Source organism: Pelobates fuscus, chromosome 1 (genome assembly GCF_036172605.1).
Source record: "Pelobates fuscus isolate aPelFus1 chromosome 1, aPelFus1.pri, whole genome shotgun sequence".
Lineage (NCBI taxonomy): Eukaryota > Metazoa > Chordata > Amphibia > Anura > Pelobatidae > Pelobates > Pelobates fuscus.
Window position 1 is genome coordinate 473724502 of NC_086317.1, and position 26563 is coordinate 473751064.

Here is a 26563-nt window from a genome sequence, read left to right on the forward strand (position 1 = left end):
CTGACAATCCCTCCTGGTAACACGGGGGCAGTGGTGATTGTCTATAAGTGACTAAATACCATCTTTCCAGTTAACATGTTTCACTGTTGACATTGCATTCTGACTCTACGTGTTTGTAGCATTTAATTCACGGGACACGGGGGCAGGGAACACACACTCCTATTGAAATTGCCTTACCGGGTCTTAACGTATCTAAAATAATGCCATATGTATATCACTATGCTCTCCGATACTAAGCACCCACGAGAGGGAAATCCATGACACAAAAGCACAGTTCTCATATGTACATGTCTATAGAAAATATGCAACACACCTTGCTAACCTAATCACAGACATGATTAAGCCTGTTAGCTAATTGAGGTGTAGTTTTATTTTTATAAACATGCGGCATCTAAGTTAAATTTTATTTTTATTTTTCCTTTTCTTGCCGCAACTTATGTATATTCATACTTATGCATCTGCCGACTGGTCTCTGCTATATTTACTTACATCTGAGTGTTCCTACCCTCAGGCATGTGTTGTTAACACCAAATATAAATGGTATATATGGTATGGGCTCAGCGTCCGCTGGGGCTCGACTTCCCCTCAGTCAGGCTACGGTTCCAGTGACCCTACTTTCCTGTATTAAGCACCCATGAGAGCAAAACCCATGACATACAAGCAAAGTTAATGACCTTTCTTGGTTAATCATAGTTAATGTTATCAGCCTGTGTAGTTATGGTACATGTACAGCTTCACCCTGAGAAGCCAATCACCTACATGATCAAGCTTGATGTTATCTACCGTATATATTTGAGTATAAGCAGAGTTTTTCAGCACATTTTTTGTGCTGAAAAACCCCAACTCGGCTTATACTCGAGTCAGTGTCTGTATTATGGCAATTTACATTGCCCTAATACAGACTGGGGGCTGGCAGCGAGCGCTTACCTCTCCTGCAGCTCCTGTCAGCTCCCTTCTCCTCCGCGCCGGTCCTTTCAGCACCTCTGTCAGCTCCCAGTGTAAATCTCGCCGGGGTCATAGTGCGGCCGCGAGACTTACAGTGTGAGCTGACAGAGGAGCTGCACGGACCGGCGCAGAGGAGAAGGGAGCTGACAGGAGCTGCAGGAGAGGTAAGTGCTTCCTGCCAGCCCCCCTCCCCTCACTGAACTGCCAATGCCACTGGACCACCAGGGAGTAAGAGCCCCCCTCCCTGCCATGTATCAAGCAAGGAGGGGGGGACCAAAAAAAAAAAATAATAATAATAAAAAAATAATAATATAATAATTAAAAAAATATATAACAAAAAAAACTATTCAAATAAAATAATAAAAAAATAATAAAAATTCCCACCCCCACCAAGGCTCTGCATCACACACACAAACACACTGCGCACACACACACACACAGTAAATAAATATTCAATTAATATAATTTTTTTAGAATCTAATTTTATTTAGAGATTTACCAGTAGCTGCTGCATTTCTCACCCTAGTCTTATACTCAAGTCAATAGGTTTTCCCCAGTTTTTTGGGGTAAAATTAGGGGGCTCGGATATGACAGTCTCTAATGCATGAAATGTTTGAGCAGTATGACCCCAAGTTTAGTTTATTTTAGTCAGTTGAAGTGTACTAAGGAATACGGATTGGTCAGAACAAATGTAGAACTTCATGGTTGAGAACACATCCTTTGAATGAGTCTTATAAGTAGTGTTGATATATTTCAGGTAGTGAGTCTACTGTACGTACAAATTAAATACGATGATTGCAAAGTACTGATACAATAATCAGTAGGTGGTATTAAATGGTATAAGAATGTAATTCATGAATACAAATGACAGTTTAAGTTCACTAGAAACCATATGATTCATGGAAATCTAAGTGGACGTATATTATAGTAATACATGTATTAGTACTTAAGTAATATCAGTTCTTGAGAATGAAAATACTTTGTGATATGTGTCTGTAGGAATATGATCGTGATACACAGTGATTATCTAGAAAGTTATCATCTTTATTTTGTTATCTACAGAGACATGACTGTACCAGAGCAGGTAGATCTTTCTGATTGCTTTATTGCATCAACATTTGTAAATATTTTATTCTATTCATTTATTATTGAGAGATATAGATAGAGATATAGAGATATATTCAAAAATCCACTGCCTTCTTTTAAAATCCAAATTACTTTATTAGATATGCATTTAAAAAATAAAAAAAAAAAAAAAAAAACGATCAACATTTCAGCCCCACTCTGGGCTTTCTTCAGTATCAGGAAAATACAATTATATGAAAAACTAACAATAAATCACCTTTTATACATAAGTAAGTGAAAAAATGAATTAACTTACCCCAGCTGGTGTATCCGCTCGCTCGGCGTCCCACTGATCGCATGTGTACTACTGGCCAAGGAGTATCAATGAGCGCCATGACGGTATACGCGATCCCATGGCAACCAAAAATGCTATGCTGCGAGACTATAGCAACCAGTGGACGCCGTGCGGGCAGGACATCATGACACTGATCGGATCACTCGATCAGTGTATTGGGGCTGTGGAAGTGAAAAATAATTATGATGAATACAGTAACAACTGGCTAATGCCATAATGTAACAATATATATACATAGTGGATTCATAGTGAATGTAAGTGCAATACTCAAATATATGTTTCCTATTGTAAACAGATTAATGTACACTATTATTTAAAGAGGTCAACTATGCTCTACTAACTCGTGACAATAAAGTGAACTAGTGCCTTAATCAAATAAAGTGTCATGTGTACAAAATTAAAAAGTTAGAAAAAAGAGAGGAATACTATGGAGTGGATCAAGTCCAAACCTGGATTCCTAAGGGGTTACTGAGATATCACGGGGCATGAACCCCAAATTTGATACAGAGAAAAAGACTGGAGTGGAATAGTGGCACCAATAGAGATGACACAGTTGGGCGTCTATTCCACAGATTGATATCTCAAAATTTTAGTTAAAAATAATCATGGGATATACCCTTTATTGAGCCGCTTACGGACAAAACATACACACAGTGAAATAATGGTGAAACACTCGTGTACACTAAAGGTGAATTAAAACCTGGGTGGATGCAGTTTGGATATTCCCCTGCAGTAGTGAGGGTGGTAGAGACACAGTATAGATCTGAGAAAAAGTATTAGTATATATAATACGGTATATAGTATAGTCTATATTAAGTCTGCTAGGCACCCAAAACTAACATGTATAGAGGACTTGGTACATATCCCGGCTGTTGAACATATCAATTCCTTTCTATAGACTCTAAATTAAATTAGAATAGTGAAGGACAAAATGCACACAATCTCTATATAATCGTAGATAGTCCGTCCGAATTACGGTTAATTATATGGAGTCTATAGTAGGTTAGGAAAGATTGTACACTAAAAAGTGTCACTCAATATGTACAGTATCGTGGTAGTGCATGCGAAACTGTTCAGTCAGTAAGGGCAGAAGTCAGTATCCATTAATCTATACACAGCTTTAGTGGATAGAAGATAGGGTCGTTTTCACCAGGTGTTGCCAGGTAAACAATGTCTCTGAGTCATAGTCTAGTAGCCTACAGAGAGTAGGGGTAACCTCATCCAGACTAATCTTTATAATTGATTTAGTCAGGATGTAGTTTATTGTACCCTGCTAGGCAGCTGATGGTACAAGAAATATCTGTGGAACTTGTACGTAGCACACCTGTATAGAGAGTCTCCCCAGGAGGTCAACACACAATACCGGATATAAGTGTGTAAATCAACCGGTCCAGTTGCTGTATATGCTTAATAGAGCTTAGATAAGACTGTTACTCTAAGGTAGCCTGTCATTATATAATCCGGTAGACTTAGTGTAGATCAGCCGGTCTAGTCCCTAAATGCACTTATTAGAGCTTAGTTTTAACTGCAAATTCAAAGTAGCCCTCCATTCTCTAGTGCAGGAGGGTTGTCCAGCTGACCACAATAGTATCACACTTAGGCCTGACTCCTAAGAATATTGAATAGGTAAACTGCTTCTTCACGGCAGCCTAGCGTAATGTCTGTCTCATATGCTACCTAGCTGACTCAAGAGATTCAAACTGAATACTAGACTTCCCCCATAATCAAGTAGAGCCTAAAGCATCCCCCAGTATTAAAATAAAATACGGCAAGAAAACGCTCGACGCGCGTTTCGGCGTGCTCACACGCCTTTGTCAAGAGCTACTGGCACAGCCGAGGAGAGGTGAATATGAACCGAGGGAAGTCCCGCCCCTCTCGCTAAGTCTTCCAATCAGCTCGATTGCAGACTAGCTGGGGGCGGGGTTAGACCTCGAGGCACCTCCTCAGTACTCATAGGTTCATTAGTTGTAGGGTCACGTGTCTACAGCGCATCGGTCGCCATGGTGACGTGACTCGCATCATGATGTGCGCGCGCAGTGTCTATTAGCTGCACACAGTCCTAAGTTCGGAACTCCAGTGCCGATATTCAGTCTCCATTAGACAATACATTTTCAAAGTGGCTACACTGACTACCAGTAGTGATTGGAATTGTTATATAGATCGGTCCACTTATTTAGTTGGAAGATCTGAACTGAAAATATATCGGTCTAGATAAGGGAGTTAGGTTGCTATATCTATACCCAAATGGATTCATCTAGGGTTTCCCTGTAGAGAATCATTCACTGTAATGGGTCACTGATTCATATAGGTGTAACTTTGAACTGTTGCTCATCGTTATTATTGTGTCCTATGAGTAGGATAGGTTTCAAAATCAAGATGCTTTTTTCATTTATTTAGTTCTATCAATAAATTACATGTTTTAACTAGCATGGTACATTATTGACCAGACTGTCTTGTTACATTAGTTCAGTATTAAAGGTCATGTACATAGTTCACCTTCATGTTCTATATTCATCATCTTTGTGTATTGAACCTGTGCCAGGTGTAGGGTATATACAGTGCTGAATTATTATAAATAAATCAAAAAAATTATAATTGTAAAATGACAATATATACAGGTGGCGACTTATTCACAATGGAATAATGCCATATATTTTGTTTTTGGTGTTTGGGTGAAATTTTTGGTGTTTAATATTTTATACATATATATATACTTTATTAGAGTGTGTATTTCTAATTATTTTTTATTTTTTATTTTTTATTTTATTTTTTAATTTTTTAATTTTTAATTAATTTTAATTTTTTGTTTTTATTTTGTCTTTTTTGTTTTATTCTTTGTATATTCATTTTATATATATGTACATATGTTGCTAGGTCAGAGAGGTGGGTCACGATTGCGAGTGGATCGCGTGCTGATGGTTATATGTAGGGGGAGAAAGAAAAACCTTCATTTAGGCCTTTTGGACTTAAGGTCTTGAGTTTATATATCCACCTACACTCCTTTTGACGTAACAGTTTGTCAAAGTCACCTCGTCTCTGATCTCGTTTCACCCATTCCAGACCACAGAACCTAATCTCACTTGAAAAGACGTCCTTAGCTCCAAAGCAACCATCACAGCCCGTAGAGGCAAAAATCTCCGCGACATGTTGGTACCGAGTCATTTCTCAATGAAACAAAGTAAAACAACATGGCTTGGACGTAACCCCCCATGCGGTTCGTTCGGTTGCGGCAGATGTGTCGCGTGTAAATATATCTTACGCGACTCAAAGAGAGTCCAAGACAGTGATGGACAACAGGTTTTTGAGATTACCCATTTCTTCAATTGCAACACAGCTGGTGTGGTGTACCTTCTGGTCTGTAGCTGCAACATGATGTATGTGGGTAAAACCTTCAGACCGTTTAAGGAACGGATCAAAGAACACGTGAGGTCCCCAAAAAACGCATGGAAACCCCAATCTCCAGACACCTGAAGAATTTCCATGAGGGTGTCTCGAGTGAGATTAGGTTCTGTGGTCTGGAATGGGTGAAACGAGATCAGAGACGAGGTGACTTTGACAAACTGTTACGTCAAAAGGAGTGTAGGTGGATATATAAACTCAAGACCTTAAGTCCAAAAGGCCTAAATGAAGGTTTTTCTTTCTCCCCCTACATATAACCATCAGCACGCGATCCACTCGCAATCGTGACCCACCTCTCTGACCTAGCAACATATGTACATATATATATAAAATGAATATACAAAGAATAAAACAAAAGACAAAATAAAAACAAAAAATAAAAACTAATTAAAAATTAAAAAATTAAAAAAAAAAATAAATAAAAAATAATTAGAAATACACACTCTAATAAAGTATATATATATGTATAAAATATTAAACACCAAAAATTTCACCCAAACACCAAAAACAAAATATATGGCATTATTCCATTGTGAATAAGTCGCCACCTGTATATATTGTCATTTTACAATTATAATTTTTTTGATTTATTTATAATAATTCAGCACTGTATATACCCTACACCTGGCACAGGTTCAATACACAAAGATGATGAATATAGAACATGAAGGTGAACTATGTACATGACCTTTAATACTGAACTAATGTAACAAGACAGTCTGGTCAATAATGTACCATGCTAGTTAAAACATGTAATTTATTGATAGAACTAAATAAATGAAAAAAGCATCTTGATTTTGAAACCTATCCTACTCATAGGACACAATAATAACGATGAGCAACAGTTCAAAGTTACACCTATATGAATCAGTGACCCATTACAGTGAATGATTCTCTACAGGGAAACCCTAGATGAATCCATTTGGGTATAGATATAGCAACCTAACTCCCTTATCTAGACCGATATATTTTCAGTTCAGATCTTCCAACTAAATAAGTGGACCGATCTATATAACAATTCCAATCACTACTGGTAGTCAGTGTAGCCACTTTGAAAATGTATTGTCTAATGGAGACTGAATATCGGCACTGGAGTTCCGAACTTAGGACTGTGTGCAGCTAATAGACACTGCGCGCGCACATCATGATGCGAGTCACGTCACCATGGCGACCGATGCGCTGTAGACACGTGACCCTACAACTAATGAACCTATGAGTACTGAGGAGGTGCCTCGAGGTCTAACCCCGCCCCCAGCTAGTCTGCAATCGAGCTGATTGGAAGACTTAGCGAGAGGGGCGGGACTTCCCTCGGTTCATATTCACCTCTCCTCGGCTGTGCCAGTAGCTCTTGACAAAGGCGTGTGAGCACGCCGAAACGCGCGTCGAGCGTTTTCTTGCCGTATTTTATTTTAATACTGGGGGATGCTTTAGGCTCTACTTGATTATGGGGGAAGTCTAGTATTCAGTTTGAATCTCTTGAGTCAGCTAGGTAGCATATGAGACAGACATTACGCTAGGCTGCCGTGAAGAAGCAGTTTACCTATTCAATATTCTTAGGAGTCAGGCCTAAGTGTGATACTATTGTGGTCAGCTGGACAACCCTCCTGCACTAGAGAATGGAGGGCTACTTTGAATTTGCAGTTAAAACTAAGCTCTAATAAGTGCATTTAGGGACTAGACCGGCTGATCTACACTAAGTCTACCGGATTATATAATGACAGGCTACCTTAGAGTAACAGTCTTATCTAAGCTCTATTAAGCATATACAGCAACTGGACCGGTTGATTTACACACTTATATCCGGTATTGTGTGTTGACCTCCTGGGGAGACTCTCTATACAGGTGTGCTACGTACAAGTTCCACAGATATTTCTTGTACCATCAGCTGCCTAGCAGGGTACAATAAACTACATCCTGACTAAATCAATTATAAAGATTAGTCTGGATGAGGTTACCCCTACTCTCTGTAGGCTACTAGACTATGACTCAGAGACATTGTTTACCTGGCAACACCTGGTGAAAACGACCCTATCTTCTATCCACTAAAGCTGTGTATAGATTAATGGATACTGACTTCTGCCCTTACTGACTGAACAGTTTCGCATGCACTACCACGATACTGTACATATTGAGTGACACTTTTTAGTGTACAATCTTTCCTAACCTACTATAGACTCCATATAATTAACCGTAATTCGGACGGACTATCTACGATTATATAGAGATTGTGTGCATTTTGTCCTTCACTATTCTAATTTAATTTAGAGTCTATAGAAAGGAATTGATATGTTCAACAGCCGGGATATGTACCAAGTCCTCTATACATGTTAGTTTTGGGTGCCTAGCAGACTTAATATAGACTATACTATATACCGTATTATATATACTAATATTTTTTCTCAGATCTATACTGTGTCTCTACCACCCTCACTACTGCAGGGGAATATCCAAACTGCATCCACCCAGGTTTTAATTCACCTTTAGTGTACACGAGTGTTTCACCATTATTTCACTGTGTGTATGTTTTGTCCGTAAGCGGCTCAATAAAGGGTATATCCCATGATTATTTTTAACTAAAATGTTGAGATATCAATCTGTGGAATAGACGCCCAACTGTGTCATCTCTATTGGTGCCACTATTCCACTCCAGTCTTTTTCTCAAAATTAAAAAGTTGATGATTGAGTTAAAGCAGGCCCGGACTGGCCATCGGGCACACCAGGCAAATGCCCGGTGGGCCGCGGTGGCCATGGGCCGAGGCCGGCAGGGGAAGTCCCATTATCTCCCCTACCGGTCTATGCAGGGCCGGCACTATCCGAGCGCCGGCCCCGCTGTATTCAATGAAGGGCCGGTGAGGAGATCAGAGATCTCCCTCACCAGCCCCCTTGGAGAGACCTGCGGCTGGGGAGGGAGAGGACCCGGCGGAGCTCTATCTTGCAGCTCCGCCAGGTTCCTCTCGCGAGATCCGGCGCGGTGCCATGGCAACGACCGGATCTTGCGAGAGTGAACTCTAGCCCACAGGCTAGAGTTCACTCACCCACTGGACCACCAGGGATGGTGTCGGAATTCCGGTCCCCCCTCCCACTCACCAGCATGCCGGTCCCCCCCTCCCAAGCTAAAGGTAAGAAGGGAGGGGGGGACATAATGGCTACTTTTTTATTTTATTTTATCCCCCAAACACTCAATCCCTTCTAACATTCACACCCATCACACACAGCCCTCTCACACCCATCACACACAGCCCTCTCACACCCATCACACACAGCACCCCTCACATACATACACACACACACACACTACAGCACCGCTCACACACATACTGCACTCCTAAACACTTTACGTTCCAGACACACACTAGATCCCTTACCCAACTCTGGATCATATAGACACACTAGATCCCTTTATACACTCCGTAGATCTCACACACATTTTGGGTCCTTCAAACACACACTAGACTCCTGTATACACACACACACACACACACACACACACACACACACTGCACCACCTACACACACACACATACTACATTCCTAAAATACACACTCTGGATCCCTTATAAACACACTAGATTCATTGTAAACAAACACATACTACACCCCTAAACACACACTCTCTACAACCCCTACAAACACTACATCACCTATATACACACATGCAGACACTTACTACATCCACTATACACACATTCTCTACAGCCCCTAGCCATATATGCATTACATTACACCAAAAACACAACACGACTAAGACCGACCTTATTACACAATACTCAGCTCACTCTACACACACGCAATACCACAAGCAGGCTCCAAACACATGCACAATACTCTTTCCTGGGCCTTTTGTCTCCTGGTATCTATTTATAGAGACACCAGAGACAAGTTGCAAGGAAACACAGTGCAAGCATGTTATTACATTTGCTTGCACTGTGCAGAACAAATACAGGGCTTTATTTCTCATGCTAGAGCTCTTTAGTAGAGCTCTGCGCATGGTCTGCCCTGGAAGAGCATTGAACCAACATGCTCACTTTGAGAGGGGGCGTGTTTGTCATTGGTGATGACGAAACACACCCTCTCTGCCCCGCCCCCTTCTTAGTGGGCCGCTGTGATAAAAAAAATGCCTGGGACGAATTTTTCTCCCAGTCCGGCCCCGAGTTAAAGTATATTAGTGGAAAGAAAGAAATAAACAATGTACCCACAATAAGTAGAACATGTATATAACTATTAATATCCAATTATAGAATAAAGTGCCTTGTGCAAACAAGATAAATTGCACTATATATTCTGTACCCCAAAAAGTGTTGTGTACTTATATGTGAGAAGAAACTCCACTGACTATGACCTCTATTAAATCTTCAAGAAAATTAGATGTATCTTAAATAAAGTGTCTCTAGAATATGAAAGTGCTGATGATATAATAAAGTGCTAATTGAGTGCTTAATGAAAAAAAAAATTAAAATTCATAAAATACATTAACTGCAAATATACAAATAGCTATAATTAATCTAAACACTGTATAACAGTATAATGTTACAACATTTCACAAGCTAGATATGAATCAAATATAACTTAGAGGAATGAATGGAAGAGCAAATTTTCGACCTCTAGGGGGTACTGTACACAGTTCATGGATTCAGTATGCTTCTCTATTAAGTAAAATGCGGCTTCTGTCGCCTCCTCTTCTGGGTTGTGGTATGTGATCAACAGGGCCGGCCTTAGGCAATTAGGCGCCCTGTGCGACAAGTCTTCACGGCGCCCCACCCCCCACCAAGTTGCCTGAATACAGTAACACACACACACACACACACACAGACAGACACCAGGGACGTGTGTATCGCGAGGCAAACAAGGCATCTGCCTTAGCAAGCACTTTGCAAGGGGCGGCAAAAAAAAGCCGCCTCCAAACGCCCAGGCAGATCCCTTGCTTGCCTCGCGTCCTGGAAGGCTCAAGAGCTGGCCGGCTGGCCACCTTTGAGCCCCCACAAGGATGGCAGCGGGCAGCGAAGGAGCATACTCACCTGAACTCTTCCTGCTCAGTTCCCTCCGCGCCGCTTAATGAAGCCGGGAGCTGGAATATGACGTCAGTCTGGCTCCCAGCATCACCAAGCGCCGCCTACTCAGCCTGTGCGCCCATTGCCTGCCCACCCAGCAGCCACACTGGACTGCAGGTAAGAAATCCACACCAGCTCTCCTGGGGAATAAAATTAAAAAAATAGTTTGTGAGTGTTAGTGGAAATGTGTGTGTGTGTGTCTGTATGTCTAAGTGAATGTGTCTGTATTTGTGTAAGTGTGTGTGACGGTAAGTGAATGTGTATGTGTCGGTGAGTGGGGGCGTGCATCTTTCAGTGAGTGCGTGCGTCTGTCAGTGTCCAAGTAATAGTGTGTGTGTCATTGTTTGTCAGTGTATATGAGAGTGTGTGTCTGTCAGTGAGTGAGCATCTGTCAGTCAAAGTGTGGCCTTGACAGATGCTCGCTCACTCACTCGGTTACAGGCATGTACACACACACACACACACTCAGTTAAAGGCAGTCACACACACACAGACAGTCACAGGCACACACAATGGAAAAGCTACAGCGACACACAATTAGAGTCACACAGACAGACAGACAGTTATACACACACACACACAGGCAAACAGTCACACAAACAGGCAGTCACGAGCTGTGTCGGCCACAGGGCGCCCCATGTTCCATAAATGTTACTAAATGAATTTCTTTTGTAGGGTCATTTAGTAACAATTTATATGTCTTTTGATCTGAAAGTTGTGCCAGTAGTTCCTCTGTATAGTACTAATAATCCATGATCACTGTAACCCCACCTCCATGACTATGGAGGGGTCATCCGCCAGCTTCTTAATAAGCTTTCTCTGATACTTAATGATATTCTGCGGTTTGTTACATTGTACATAGTTACATTGTAACTATGTGGGCAAAACAGATACTCCTTTATGCGAAAGAATACGAGGACATCGTTCGAGCATCCGACTGGCTTAGAGAGATGGCGTTTCAGATAAATCAGTAGCTAAGCATTTTTTGGAGGCACAACATCCTTTATCTGCTCTTAAATTTATAGCAATTGATCACATACCACACCCCAGAAGAGGAGGCGACAGAAGCCGCATTTTACTTAGTAGAGAAGCATACTGGATCCATGAACTGTGTACAGTATCCCCTAGAGGTCAAAAATTTGCTCTTCCATTCATTCCTCTAAGTTATATTTGATTCATTACTAGCTTGTGAAATGTTGTAACATTATACTGTTATACGGTTTTTAGATTATAGCCATTTGTATATTTGCAGTTAATGTATTTTATGAATTTTAATTATTGTTTTTTCATTAAGCACTCAATTATCACTTTATTATATCATCAGCACTTTCATATTCTCGAGGCACTTTATTTAAGATACATCTAGTTTTCTTGAAGATTTAATAGAGGTCATAGTCAGTGGAGTTTCTTCTCGCAAATATAAGTACACAACACTTTTTTAGGTACAGAATATATAGTGCAATTTATCTTGTTTGGACAAGGCACGTTATTCTATAATTAGATATTAATAGTTATATACATGTTGTTCTACTTATGGTGGGTACAACATTATTTATTTATTTCTTTCCATTAATATACTCTAACTCAATCATCAACTTTTTAATTTTGTACACAACACTTTATTTGATTAAGGCACTAGTTCACTTTATTGTCACAAGAGTTAGTAGAGCATAGTTGACCTCTATAAATAATAGTGTACATTAATCTGTACAATAGGAAACATATATTCGAGTATTGCACTTACATTTACTATGAATCCACTATGTATATATATTGTTACATTATGGCATTAGCCAGTTGTTACTGTATTCATCATAATTATTTTTCACTTCCACAGCCCCAATACACTGATCGAGTGATCCGATCAGTGTCATGATGTCCTGCCCGCACGGCGTCCACTGGTTGCTATAGTCTCGCAGCATAGCATTTTTGGTTGCCATGGGATCGCGTATACCGTCATGGCGCTCATTGATACTCATTGGCCAGTAGTACACATGCGATCAGTGGGACGCCGAGCGAGCGGATACACCAGCTGGGGTAAGTTAATTCATTTTTTCACTTACACTTATGGTATATAAGGTGATTTATTGTTAGTTTTTCATATAATTGTATTTTCCTGATACTGAAGAAAGCCCAGAGTGGGGCTGAAATGTTGATCGTTTTTTTTTTTTTTTTTTTTTTAAATGCATATCTAATAAAGTAATTTGGATTTTAAAAGAAGGCCGTGGAGTGCAGCCATCAATTTTTGAATATGTATGAAATCCAGCCAGCCGGCTCATGCACCCGGCATTATTAATGACAGCGTGAGTGCAAGGAACCTTTTCATATTTTAGATCATTTTGAAGTAGTTATGATGTAACATGGATATGGATATCAATACATAGCTGACACAGAGGGAGTTTGAAGTAAAGTAAGCAGTATGAGGGATAGAAAACTCGGCCTTCTAAGAACTCTCATATATTAGAAAGTTCTGACTACATCTTGTTCTATGCTCAATGAATGTGATACGAGTGATGTATGAATGGACAGGTAAGTGACATTGTTATGGTTTTAAAACAAACCATAAACAGAGGGAATGAAGAATAATGCATATTCTAAGTTTCTATTGATTATATATGGATGTGTGGATTGACATAAGTAACAGATGGTATAAGTCACATGGGCTTTCTTTGTCTGAGAGCACATCTGCTGTTGAGTATCTATTATGTATCAGTAACTAAGAATAAACCTAAAGAAACCAGAAGTCAGATTGCGTATTAGTACTTTTCATTAATATAGACCTATATTAATGTTGCAAACATTTGGCCCAAGACTATATATACACACAAAAGACATATCAATCAACCAGAAGAAATTAAGAAGATTTAACATTGTCGATTCCAACCAGATTTACAGAATTTAAAGACATAATGGAGGAATACAACCTTAAACCTTGCAAACAAATTATGAAGGACTTTAATATTGTGAGAGCAATATTGTGAGATAGTGTGAGGTCAAGAAGAGGAGCCTGGCTGCAGCATTTATTAGGAATTGCACGTGTGTAATCTGGGCACAAGTAAGATCATAAAGAGTGGATTACAGTTGTCAAGTGTGGACATAAATGCAGCATAGACAAGCACCTTGGCTGCATCTGGTTTTCATGCACATACACACAAGGGATTGAGGAGTGCATCGTTTAGGACTGCTTACGTAAAGATGAGGACACATTTAACAGAAGCTATCTTGATATAAACAATGGGTAATTTGGTTAATAAAAAAGTAGCCCTTTCTTTCAGATTTGAATGCCAAATAAATTAAGAAAACAAAGTGCAAGTTATTGTTATACAACGTAGGAGTATAAAGACCTGTCCTGGGGGCGGAACTTGCTGTTGACCACGAGCTCTTCCACGTGCTCTTGCACGCCCTCTTCCTGTCATATTTCACTCCTAAAAAAAATAAAAATACAATTTAACAAGATTAGGACCAAACACTTAACTATTCAAAATTCTGGCCCAAGTGGCATCTTTGCATGTTCATCCAGACATTTTCCTTTCCTTTTTCTCCCCCTTGTTTTGGTTTACATTTATTTAGGCCCATGCTAAAGTAAAACACATGAGGTCTGTGGAGGATCCTGCAAGAGCTTCAGTTAATCGAGCCAATACCCTGTAGCTGTCAAAGTAGGGACTACTTGGTGTCACTATATCTTTCGATTGGGCTGGAATTTCAGTTAAATATCAACCCAGTCATTGAGCATTTCATAAATATTATAAATATCCTTGGTTGTCCTCCGCCCATGAGGTCTGCCATTTGCTCTTCTGTGGGATTGATTGTGGATAAATTTGATGGGCAACTGAAACCAAACATTGCTCTAAGATCTGCCCACTGTCAGGCTTTTTCAACATCACTGCTATACACAACAAAATAAATAAATAAAAAAGTCAAAGAAAGTAACCAGAGATGGTGCTTATTCACATATCCAGAGATCGTGCACAAGCATGTCAAGCAGTCTGTTGTATGCATTGTGTGGCAAACAGAACTTTGCCATAGGCTTTTGGAGGAGCCTGCTTGCCAGCCTCCGGCCCCAGAACTATGGCCCCTGCAATAGGCCTGGCTAAAATACTTTAAAAAGACTGTTCGTCCAATTGGGATTATATGGTACGGTTACCGGACAACTGCACAAACCGGAGACCACGCTGGAGCTTGTTAAGCTTAATTGATACTTTGTAACATTTCCACCGCAGTGTTCCAAGTGTTCGCAATTCCTATGGACAACCACAAAGTGGTGGCCATCTTGTTCGCATGGAACAGGCAGCAGTGTTTGTTCGTCTAGTTAATGGAACTATTTTCGGACACTGAAACTCCTGAATACCGCTGGACTTCCATGATCGCCAGTGTTCGGTTTTATAACACTTTGGAAGACACTGTTCGGTGGAATCCAGGGTAGAACTATGGATTCCGTTCCGTAGGTTGTTCACTTTTTAAACTACTGAACTAGACCGACCGCAAGCCCTGATTCTATGGAACTGTTTTGGGCATGGGACCATGCGTGCGGTTGGTCAAATAAATTACTTCCAGGAAATTCCTGAACCGATCTGGGAGATTTTTGAATATGTTGGTCACCAAGATCAGGGGTTTTATGTTTTTATGGGGGTACTTTTGGGGTATTTGGGAAAAAGTATTTTTTTTCTGTGCTTGGAGATAATTGGATTAGATTAGTACAGTTCCTGATCCAATTATCCCCCAAGGACAGAGGAGGGATTATCTGATTATGTATGGGAGTGTCCTGGATCTGATAGCCAATGTAAATGTGTATTTGTTTGTACTACGGTTTACTCTCAGGTCCAGGGGGGAGTGCCCCTTGCATGGGGACTTGCATATAAGGCCAGTTGTGGCTACCATTAAACTAGTTCCTCTTCACCCTCAACATAGAGCCTCATCTCATGTGTGATGGGGACATCTATATTCACTCTGGGGATTGCTAGATCACCCTACTTCCCTGGGATTATAATCAATTGCTCTTTTAAGAGCATATTGCTACACTCTCTTGGAGATGTCTGCCCACTGGAAGCTTGATTCTGGCCTTGGGTCCAGTATTGGTGGAAGTGTTGACTACAGTGCTGATGGTGTCTGGTGGAGTGCTTTGAGTACTCTGTGAGCACTAGGAGCATCCATTGACAGGAGGTGTGATCCCAAACAGACTATCACATACTCTAAAAAAATGTTTTAATAAAGCGTTTGACAGGGTTGGATGGGGTTTCATGTTTGCCGCTTTAAACAACTTTGGAATTACAGGACCAATCTTACAAGTCGTGTCTGCTCTCTACAGCTCTCCATCTGCTAAGATAACAGGGTCAGGTTTTACATCAATTTTTTTTTTAAATTAAGAATGATTCCAATTCATTTCCCAGAAACCTGTCTGTCTCTATTACACTCTTCTTTTGTTAAATTTATTGGGGGGGAACCAAAAATCAAAGGACAGAGGCTTGGGGTGCCCAGAAGTTTCACAATGTTATCAGGCCAGCAGATTATTTCATATAATGCTCACACAAAGCAAGGCGGCTACTCAAGAAATATGGTATAAACATGGGAAAAACGCTAAAACTGGGGTCGGAAACTGATACTCATTATTTTGGATTGTTGAAGCAAATAAAAAAAAATTATGAGAGAGAAGTATGAGGCAAATCTCAGAGCTAACAAGATGGTGGGATAAACTTACAAATAAGAAAGGCCTTAGAAACAAAATAATTGTCACTTTCCCATTTGCAAGTATCTCAGATATGTAAGCAAATATAAAAACAGACTTATGGATGTCAAAAGAGGTAAATGAATTTAAAGACATTATGGAGGAATACAACCTTAAACATTTCAACTAAATTATGAAGGACTTTAACATTCCTCCTAGTGAAACGTTCAACTATCTGCCATTAAAAGCTTTCTAGCAGAACACCTCAATAAAAACAAGGAGGAGGATACCATAAATCTTATATTATTATTTGAATTAAAGAATTATAAAAACATAGTGGCAAAATGTGCCAAAGTTGTATATAAATTGAGACATGACAAAACGATAGCATTGATTAATAAATGGGAAAAAGAACTACAAGTATCTATAGAAGAAGAACAATGGATAGATTCCCTAAATAAACTAAATAAAAAACATACACATTGTCTAAATCTTTTAGAAACCCAGTTTAACCCCTTCAGGACGGAGTCAATAGTGCACGTTCTGATCAAAACAAAACGTAAACAAAAACTGGTATTTGCGCTATATGTCTGTTCACCCGTAGTTCCCATCTTTCATATTAAATGCACCCATACTTATTATATATCATTTTGTTCAGGAGAAACAGGGCTTTCATTCCATATCAAATATTTATATATGAAACCTAATTTATTATGAATAAAATTAAAAAAAACTGAGAAATGTTAAAAAAATTTTTTTTAAAAATTTGTAGTTCCGCCTCACATTTTAGCTGTAAATGTCATAATACTGTTAGGTTTTACTGCAAAAAAATGCACATATTTGTAATCAGCGATGTCTCACGAGTACAACAGTACCCCCCATTAACAGGTTTTATGGTGTTTTGGAAAGTTACAGGGTCAAATATAGAACGTTCCATTTTTAAATTGAAATTTGCCAGATTAGTAATGTTACCTTTGAGACGGTGTGGTAGCCCAGGAATGAGAATTACCCCCATAATGGCATACCATGTGAAAAAGTAGACAACCCAAGGTATTGAATGTGGGGTATGTTTAGTCTTTGTTAGTAGCCACTTAGTCACAAACACTGGCCAAAGTTAGCGTTCATATTTGTTTTTGTGTGAAAAAAGCAAAAAACTAATATTTGGCCAGTGTTTGTGACTAAGTGGCTACTAAAAATGACTGGACATACCCCATTTGCAATACCTTGGGTTGTCTACTTTTGCAAATGGTATGCCATCATGGGGGTAATTCTTATTCCTGGGCTACCATACGGTCTCAAAGGCAACATAACTAATCTGGCAAATTTCAATGTGAAAAAAATGAAATGCAAGCCTTATATGTGACTCTCTAACTTTCCAAAACACCATAAAACCTGTACATGGGGGGTACTGTTATTCTCGGGAGACTTCACTAAACACAAATATAAGTGTTTTAAAACAGTAAAACATATTACAACAATAATATAGTCCATAAAAGTGCAGTTTGTTTGTAAAAAATGCAAAAAACTTCACTTTTACTTAAAATATCATCGTTTTAATATAATTTACCCGTTTTAAACAGTAATATTTGAGTTCAGCGAAGTCTCCTGAGTAAAACAGTACCCCCTATGTACAGGTTTTATGATGTCTTGGAGAGTTACAGGGTCAAATATAGTGCTTGCGAATTCAATTCTCTGCACTCTCTCCCGGGGTTGTCAGGCATTTCAATCAAGTTTTAATTAATCAAATGACACAATTATGTTAAAAGATTACTTAAATATACACGTAGAATTTTAATATATATGCATTTATAGGTACTTAAATTCTACGTGTATACTAATGTAATCTATTATGTAATTATATGTATTTATCTCTATATATATTTGCGGTTATTTGTATTTTATATATAGATAGATATATATATATAGAATGTCATTCTAAGTGTATTTTGTTACCAATATATATTTAATAACAAAATACAGTTAGAATAAAATTACATATGAATATATAATTTATTTTAAATTTTGTTTCAATATTTTATTTATTTATTTAATAATTTTATTTATTTATTATTGTAATTATATGTATATATATTATATGTGTATATATCTATTATATATATAATATATACATATTATATATATGTAACGTCACTCCAAGTGTATTTTAATACTAATATATACTAATATTACTATTAAAATACATTACGCATGACGTTACATATATATATATACATATATATATACATATATATACACATATATACACACATATATACACACATATATACACATATATACACATATATACACATATATACACATATATATACATATATATACATATACATATACATATACATATACATATACATATACATATACATATACATATACATATACATATACATATACATATACATATATATATATATATATATATAATATAAATGCAGACAGCTCTTGCACTCTTCACTATTTGTAAAGTACCTGGTGCTCTGGTAGCTCATGCACAGCAATAGAAAAAATATACCAGCACTCCTAGGATTTTCAAATGAAGTTTTTCTTTTATTCCAAAGTACAATATCGACGTTTCAGCTCTCCCTCAGAGCTTTCATCAGGACATAGATGTATATATATATAGATGTATACAATATTGTCCAATGCTTGCACTCCTGTAAAGATGGAGGTATAGCCCGGTGCTTGTCAGCAAATTTTATAAAGATCAAAGGTAGGAAAAGCACTCCAAGGACTTCTTTCAATGTAGAAAATAAGTAAATTTTATTCGGCAACTGCCATAAAAACTTCAACGTTTCAGTCCTGTGTCAGGACTTTCGTCAGGATAACAGTGCATTGTAATAGTGACAGAATATATAGCAAAGTTAAACAGTTCTAATCCAATTAAAAGAGAGAGGTACGACAGCGATAGGAACCACAACACGACAACGCTCCAGACAAGACCTAGAGCCAGACGCTACATCACAAGAAGAGGACAGAAGGGTGGCGTTTACCGGTCTGAGAGGCAAACCACCGAGACGGAGATGATCCCGATCTTTAATCTATCAACACGAAAGTTGAGTCACACAGAGAACCGTCTATTAATGAAGGGGCTCTCATTCGTACCCACAAACTACCCAATTCCACTTACCCAAGAAATCGAGAATTATAAATTTGGGAGGACATTAAGATTGAAGGATTTCTTCAAAACAAGTGGCGCTGAGCATACACAAACAAACTCATTTAAGCCTAAAAGTGTGTGGGACCCACTGCCTAACCAACCGACCATAAAAACATTCTTGAGATCACTAAACCAGGAGACACAAGACCATCTTACTAAGCCCAAGAAACCAAGATCAAATATCACCAAGGAGGAACGTCACATCATCACCTCACTGGCCAGGGATCCCAATCTAGTAATTCGCCCAGCAGATAAAGGAGGAGGGATTGTCTTGTTGAATTACAGCGATTACAGACAAGAAATTCTGAACCAGCTACAAGATACCAGTACTTACTCTAAACTCAAGGCTGACCCCACACAGGCAATTATGCACAAGGTTCAACAGACCCTACAGCAAGGACTAGATGCGATCTACATTTCGGAGGATTTGTATAAATACCTATTACAAACAAAACCCAGGACACCGGTAATGTACACGTTGCCCAAAATACATAAACATCCAACTCTACCTCCAGGAAGACCCATAGTCTCAGCAATCGGGGGGATCTTAGAACCCATAGCCAAGTGGCTTGACTTTCTATTCAAGAAACCGGTTGAGGAATTGAAAACTTGTATCAAGGATACACCAAGCCTTTTAACAGAGTTGCGACTACTGGATAATTTAGAAGAAGGGACAACGTTCATCACCTGCGATGTCAGGAGTCTATACACCGTCATCCCACACGACAAGGGCATAGACGCTATGAGACAAATACTAACAGCATCATCTTTGTACGTTGGACCTCCAATAGAGTACACCTTGGAGCTACTACACCTAGTGTTAAACCAGAATTACTTTAGGTTTGAACAAACGTGGTATCAACAAATAGCTGGAACGTCAATGGGAGCGGCCATGGCGCCTATGTACGCTAACGGTTTTATGTACATCTTCGAGCAGGAACATATAATCACCCCATTCCAAGAGAACATATTGTTCTACAAACGTTTTATAGACAATATCATAATGATTTGGAAAAAAGGAGGACCTACACCTGAGCAACTGCTGGAATACATCAACAGTACCGACACACCGATCCGCATCACCATTGTACATAGAACATAAGAAAATAGCATACACATTGTACAGTAAGCCAACCGACAGAAACACCATTCTGCACGCGGACAGCTACCATCCAAGGCACCTAAAGAATTCCCTCCCACAGTCCCAGTTTCTGAGGGTAATCAGGAATAACTCGAATGAAATCAACAGACAACATCAACTAAACAAAATGTGGAATAAGTTCTTGGCTCGAGGATATAGCCCCATCATACTGCAGCAAGCCCTGGAGAAAAGCCTGGAAGTGGTTCCAACACAGAAGCCAAAGGTGGGAAGACCAACATTCCCCATCACGTACACAACCATCTCTGACCGCATCAGGGAGTCCACCAACCACAACTGGCGCATGATGTCAAATTATACCAGCTTACCAAGCCAATTTCGACAGCCACCAATGATGTGTTACCGCAGGGGTAAGAACCTAAGGGATTTACTGGTCAAGACGGACCCCACGCATTGCTATGACAAACCAACTATCCACTCGAACCTGGGATGTTACAGATGCCTAGGATGCGTTACCTGCAGCCACATGATTCCGTGCAGGACCTTCGCCCACCCACACACGGGCAGAAAATACACTATCAGACACAGACTCACTTGCACCAGCGATTATGTAGTATACAAATTAGTCTGCCCTTGTGGACTGGCTTATGTGGGCAAAACGGACCTTCCACTCAGGGAGAGGATGCGCAATCATCGTTCAAGTATCCGCATAGCGTACAGGGACAAGGGTTCTGAGCTACCAGTGGCCAAGCATTTTTGTGAGAATAGCCATCCCCTGCCCTCTATGAAGTATACAGCGATAGACCATATCCCACAGCCACTTAGGGGCGGCGACCGAAAAAAACTTTTGTTACAAAGAGAACTTCATTGGATTCGGACGCTGGACACAGTCCAACCCAAAGGCCTCAATGAGAAGTACACTTTGGGTATTTTCCTTTGACTGGACACTATGGCGATGTTGGTCTGCGATAGACTTTATGTATATAGTTGTGTAAATTCTTGTGTGTAGAGTCGTGTAAATATCAGTGTGGTTACATAAGATTGTTTTCTCACCCACTAGGAGCTAATCTGCTTCACTCACTAGCACTTAACCTAAGACCCCTAGCATGTCTTTACCCAGACCACTAAGTAGTACATTATGGTTAATAAGGATACCAAACTTGTATTGACCTCCATGCCGTATCTCCATATTGCTAGACCCTTCACATTACGTCACCATGACTAATTTACGGGTTAACTTGCCTTCAGACACCGCGTTTGGCACATCATAGACATACTACTGTGCCTTGCATTGATATCATGTTGATAGGTGATTTTGTATACAAGCTTAGAGGTGGTGCATTGACATACCGGACACGGCGTATTTGCCTTATTGCTATGCAAATGTTGTTACATGCCACTTATACTTTATTATGTTATGTTACAGGCTAGTGACTTTAGGTCCTCAACACAAATAGCACACATGCTCTATCCCCTGCATCCTGTGTACGGAACTGTCCTGCAAACCGATCATTCTACGATCGACTGGTTGCCATGACAATATGCAAACGCACGCTAACTCGCGGCCTAGCCGGTAACCATGGGAACGGCCGACGCGTGGTCAGCACAGCAGCAATTCGTACAGCTGCAGAATACTTGAAACGGAATCAATTTTGCCCGCGATTTTCTGGCGCCCAGGCAGTTCGTTACACAGGGTGAGGGGTAAGTCTCAGCTGTATCGTATGTACTGTATTTTGATTTTAATTGGATTAGAACTGTTTAACTTTGCTATATATTCTGTCACTATTACAATGCACTGTTATCCTGACGAAAGTCCTGACACAGGACTGAAACGTTGAAGTTTTTATGGCAGTTGCCGAATAAAATTTACTTATTTTCTACATTGAAAGAAGTCCTTGGAGTGCTTTTCCTACCTTTGATCTATATCTATATCTATATCTATATATATATATATATATATATACACACACACACACATACATACATATATATACACACACACACACATACATATATATATATACACACATACATATACATATACATATATATATATATATACACATACATATACATATACATATATTATATATATATATAAAAATGCATTTATTTTAATTTTACACATGTCTAATATTTTTTTTTAAATTCTTCCCACCAGCAGGGGGACTGTCTGATATTTCAGACAGCCCCCCTGCTGGCAGATCCACAGCCAGCTATAGGGGGCCATGTGATCGCTCTTTGAGAGCAATCACATGGCCCCCGGGGGCCTGATTTGCCGTGGGGGGGCTGCCTGGGCTCTGAGGCAGCCCCCCAGAAGAGGATCGCGGCGGAGGTGAGTACCGCCGGACCTCCTGGGCTGCAAGCCGTTACGGCGTTCTATGCCGCCACAACGGCTTTAAAGCCGCGACGGCATAGAACGCCGTAACGGCGTTAAGGGGTTAAACTATAAACTAGATTTTATTTAACACCTAAACGCTTAAAGAGAATCTTCCAGGAACTATCAGACATTTGCTGAAAATGCAATACTGTTCAAGGCAATATATGATCCATAATTGGTGGCAGTGCACACCCATAAATATATACATTTTGGAGAGAATTAATCAAGATAATATACCAAATAACGGAAATAAACCTACCATGTAAGCCTGAAGTGGTTTTACTAAACTTGCACTGGCCAGAAATGACAACAACAAAAAATGTTGCCATTACATACAATTAATTACGGCAGCCAAATTACTTCTTGCAAAAAAAAAATGGAAAACAGACAATTCCAAATATAAACGAATTGATAAAACAAGTAACATGGCAAGAGGTATCCTAATAAACTTGGGAAACCGATATAAGCAAACAGAGGACTAGGATACATGGGTAAATAGACTGGATGATCTACTAGGCCTTCTGTGTTCCACATAGTAACTTGACTCTTCTCTGTCTTCGCCCTCTACCAAGGAGCAACAAAAGATCAGAGGAAGAGAGAGGAGGTAAAGGGGAAAAAAAGAGAGAAGGGAATAAAGGAGAAGAAAAATGGGAAAAAGAAAAAAAAGAAAGGGGGTAAAACAACCCTGAACCAAGCAGACAGACAAATAGAATATCAAAACATAAAAACCATACAAGATAAAAAGGGGATGTGCACTCTCCAGGAGTTAAACACGCAGGGTAGATAGACAAGAAAACTACATTAAGAAATACATAGCATTAGGGGGGGCCCAGGTGGGAGGGATGGGTAGATTAACAATGCAGTAATATATTGATGATGACATTGCACCAAAGCCCACTTCACACAAGTAATACAAAACATACGCAGGGAAGGAACAAGTCTGGGAAAAAAAAAAAAAAAAAGTGTTTTAATAGTCAACGAAAACGTGCTACTATTTTTGCTATATTGTAATACAAACATGACAGTATGCATGAATCTTTGAGCACCCCAAATGTCTTCGGCACATGCACAAGGGATTCAGGAGTGCAATGCTTAGGACTACTAACTCAAAGATGTGGGCACATTTAACAGCAGAGATCTTCATTTAAACAATGGGTAAGCACATATTCACCCATGGACCAAGTGTCATTTTAGACTGTAGACTAAATAATATAACCTAGATTTGTGTTTTTCACATTAACCAATCACGCAAAGCCAATCAGAAACGATTTCCAGTAAAATGCTAACATGTTTTAATAATGTAGATCAGTGTTCGACAAATCCCAGAAGCGAGGTCACCAGGGCGACAAGGAATTTAGTACTGGCGCATGGGATTTGTGAGCCTGCTCCCTCCAAGGTGTGAAAGCGGCCAGCTGCACGTTCTGTATGCTGATGGCGAAGGAGCTATGAACTCCCTGCTCTGCGCCATTATTGATGCTGGAGATGGAATAGGACGTCACTCCGGCCCCGGCATCACTAAGTGGCATGCAAGGGAGCAGAGCGGAGAGATCACCGCTCCCTTGCCGCACGCAGAACGCGCAGATGGCCAACTCCCCACCCCCCACCCACTGGACCACAGGAAGGAAGGCTGGGTGGAATAGAATTGCATGAAAAAAAAAAATTAAAGAAATGTATTTGTGTATGTGTGCGTGCCTGTCAGTCAGTCTCTGCCAATCCAATGCTTTCTCATAGTAAAGTCCTGAGAAGTTATTGTGCATGTGCTGCAAAACGCTGCGCCAATCCGCATCTCATCATAGAGAATCAATGTATCTCTATGGGGGAAGTTATGCTAAATGTAGGATCGGAAGCACTTTAATGGCTGTCTGAATGACTGCCACTGGAAGGATCACTAGTCAGCAATGTAAACACTGCCTTTTCTCTGAAAAGTCAGTGTTCACATTGAAAAGTCTGCAGGGACAGGCTATTGACACCAGAACCACTACATTAAGCTGTAGTAGTCCTGGTGACCATAGTGTCTTTTTAAGAATTGTATTAATGTCCCTGAAATGAAAATTCTGGGCCAAAACCAAAAATTTAGGATGCCCTCGACCGAAAATGACAAATAAATTTAGATAATCCAGTATGAAAAACTTCTCTCCCCGCCCCCTCCATCCCCCATCCTATTCTTCACCCCCCCATCCTATTCTTCAACCCCCTCCCATCCCCCATGCTATTCTTCAACCCCCTCCCATCCCCCACTTATGAAGCCTATCCGGTGCCCAATGCACAAAGGGCCACCCAATGGGTGCGACAAACTCCCCTTTTTACATGAGTTTGCCACGAGCTCTTGGAGGAGCTTGCTTGCCAGCCTCCTGACCACAGACTATGGACCCTGTGAAATATAATGGTAAAAAACACAGTTTGCATAATTGGGATTATATGCTTCAGTTACCGAACAACCGCACAAACCAGAAACCACCTTGGAGCTTGTTAACACCTATTAACAACTTGGAACGTTTCTCACCGCAGTGTTCTAATTGTTCGTCTGGGTGGTCGCAATTCCTATGGACAACCACAAGGTGGCGGCCATCTTGTTTGCATGAACGGAGGCAGCAGTGTTTTGGCATGAATCTCATGGTACCAAAATTGGACACAAACTCCCGCTGGACTTCCATCGCCTGAGTTTGTTTCTATTCACCTTAGAAGCACACTGTTCAGTTGAAATCATTCGTCTGGATGAGGGGAAGAAGCTCCAGGGTAAGACTATTGACTCTGTTTGGTAGTTTGTTTGTTAAACTACCCAACTAGACCGACCGCAATAGGCATTTGTCTTCTTAAAGGGCCACAGCACTATCCAGTTCTGGGAGAAAGTGACAGATGGTCACTTCCTACTAGCTTACTCCACAAGAGAGGGAGGAAGCAGAACCAAGGCAGTAAGGAGGGAGGAGCCAGTTACCAGACCAACTCCCAACAGCCCAAGCCACCCTCCTGCACCCAAAAGGTAAGATAGCAGAGGCTAAAAAATTACCTGTGTGTCAGTGTCCCTACAAAAACATTTGGCATCCACACACACCCTGTATCCACTCTACACACACTGCAACCTTGTTGCAGGCTGGAGGCAGACCCTGTGGGTGCACTTGGAGGCAAGTCCTGAGATTGCGTTTGGAGGCAGGCTCCCAGGGCCCAGACCATTAAGCGTGTTTGAGGACCCAAAATGTCTGTTGGCAGGCCTGATGAGATGTGTCCTCAAGGCTTCTCTTTGAGAACATCAGTCTAGACACAGATAATCAAACATATCACACTGGAGGTAAGTTGTCCTGTAGCAGACAGACTATACCTTCGTTCTATTACAAAGAAATGCAACCGGGGGCGTGGCCTGACAGCCGATGAGACCAGTCGTGCTTCACTAGAGCTCCACTCCACCGGCACCATAAACTACAAAAGCGACCATTTTTC

At 40.1% G+C, this 26563-nt stretch overlaps 1 protein-coding gene across 1 annotated transcript in view; it reads right to left on the reverse strand.

Moving 5' to 3' along the window:
• Positions 1-26563, reverse strand: part of LOC134572755 (piwi-like protein 1) — a 161334-nt gene that overhangs the window by 103910 nt on the left and 30861 nt on the right. The window contains exon 2 of the mRNA XM_063431922.1: positions 14157-14237. Within this exon, the coding sequence (XP_063287992.1) occupies positions 14157-14228 (72 nt within the window). The 5' untranslated portion in view covers positions 14229-14237. The remainder of the gene's footprint in view (positions 1-14156; positions 14238-26563) is intronic.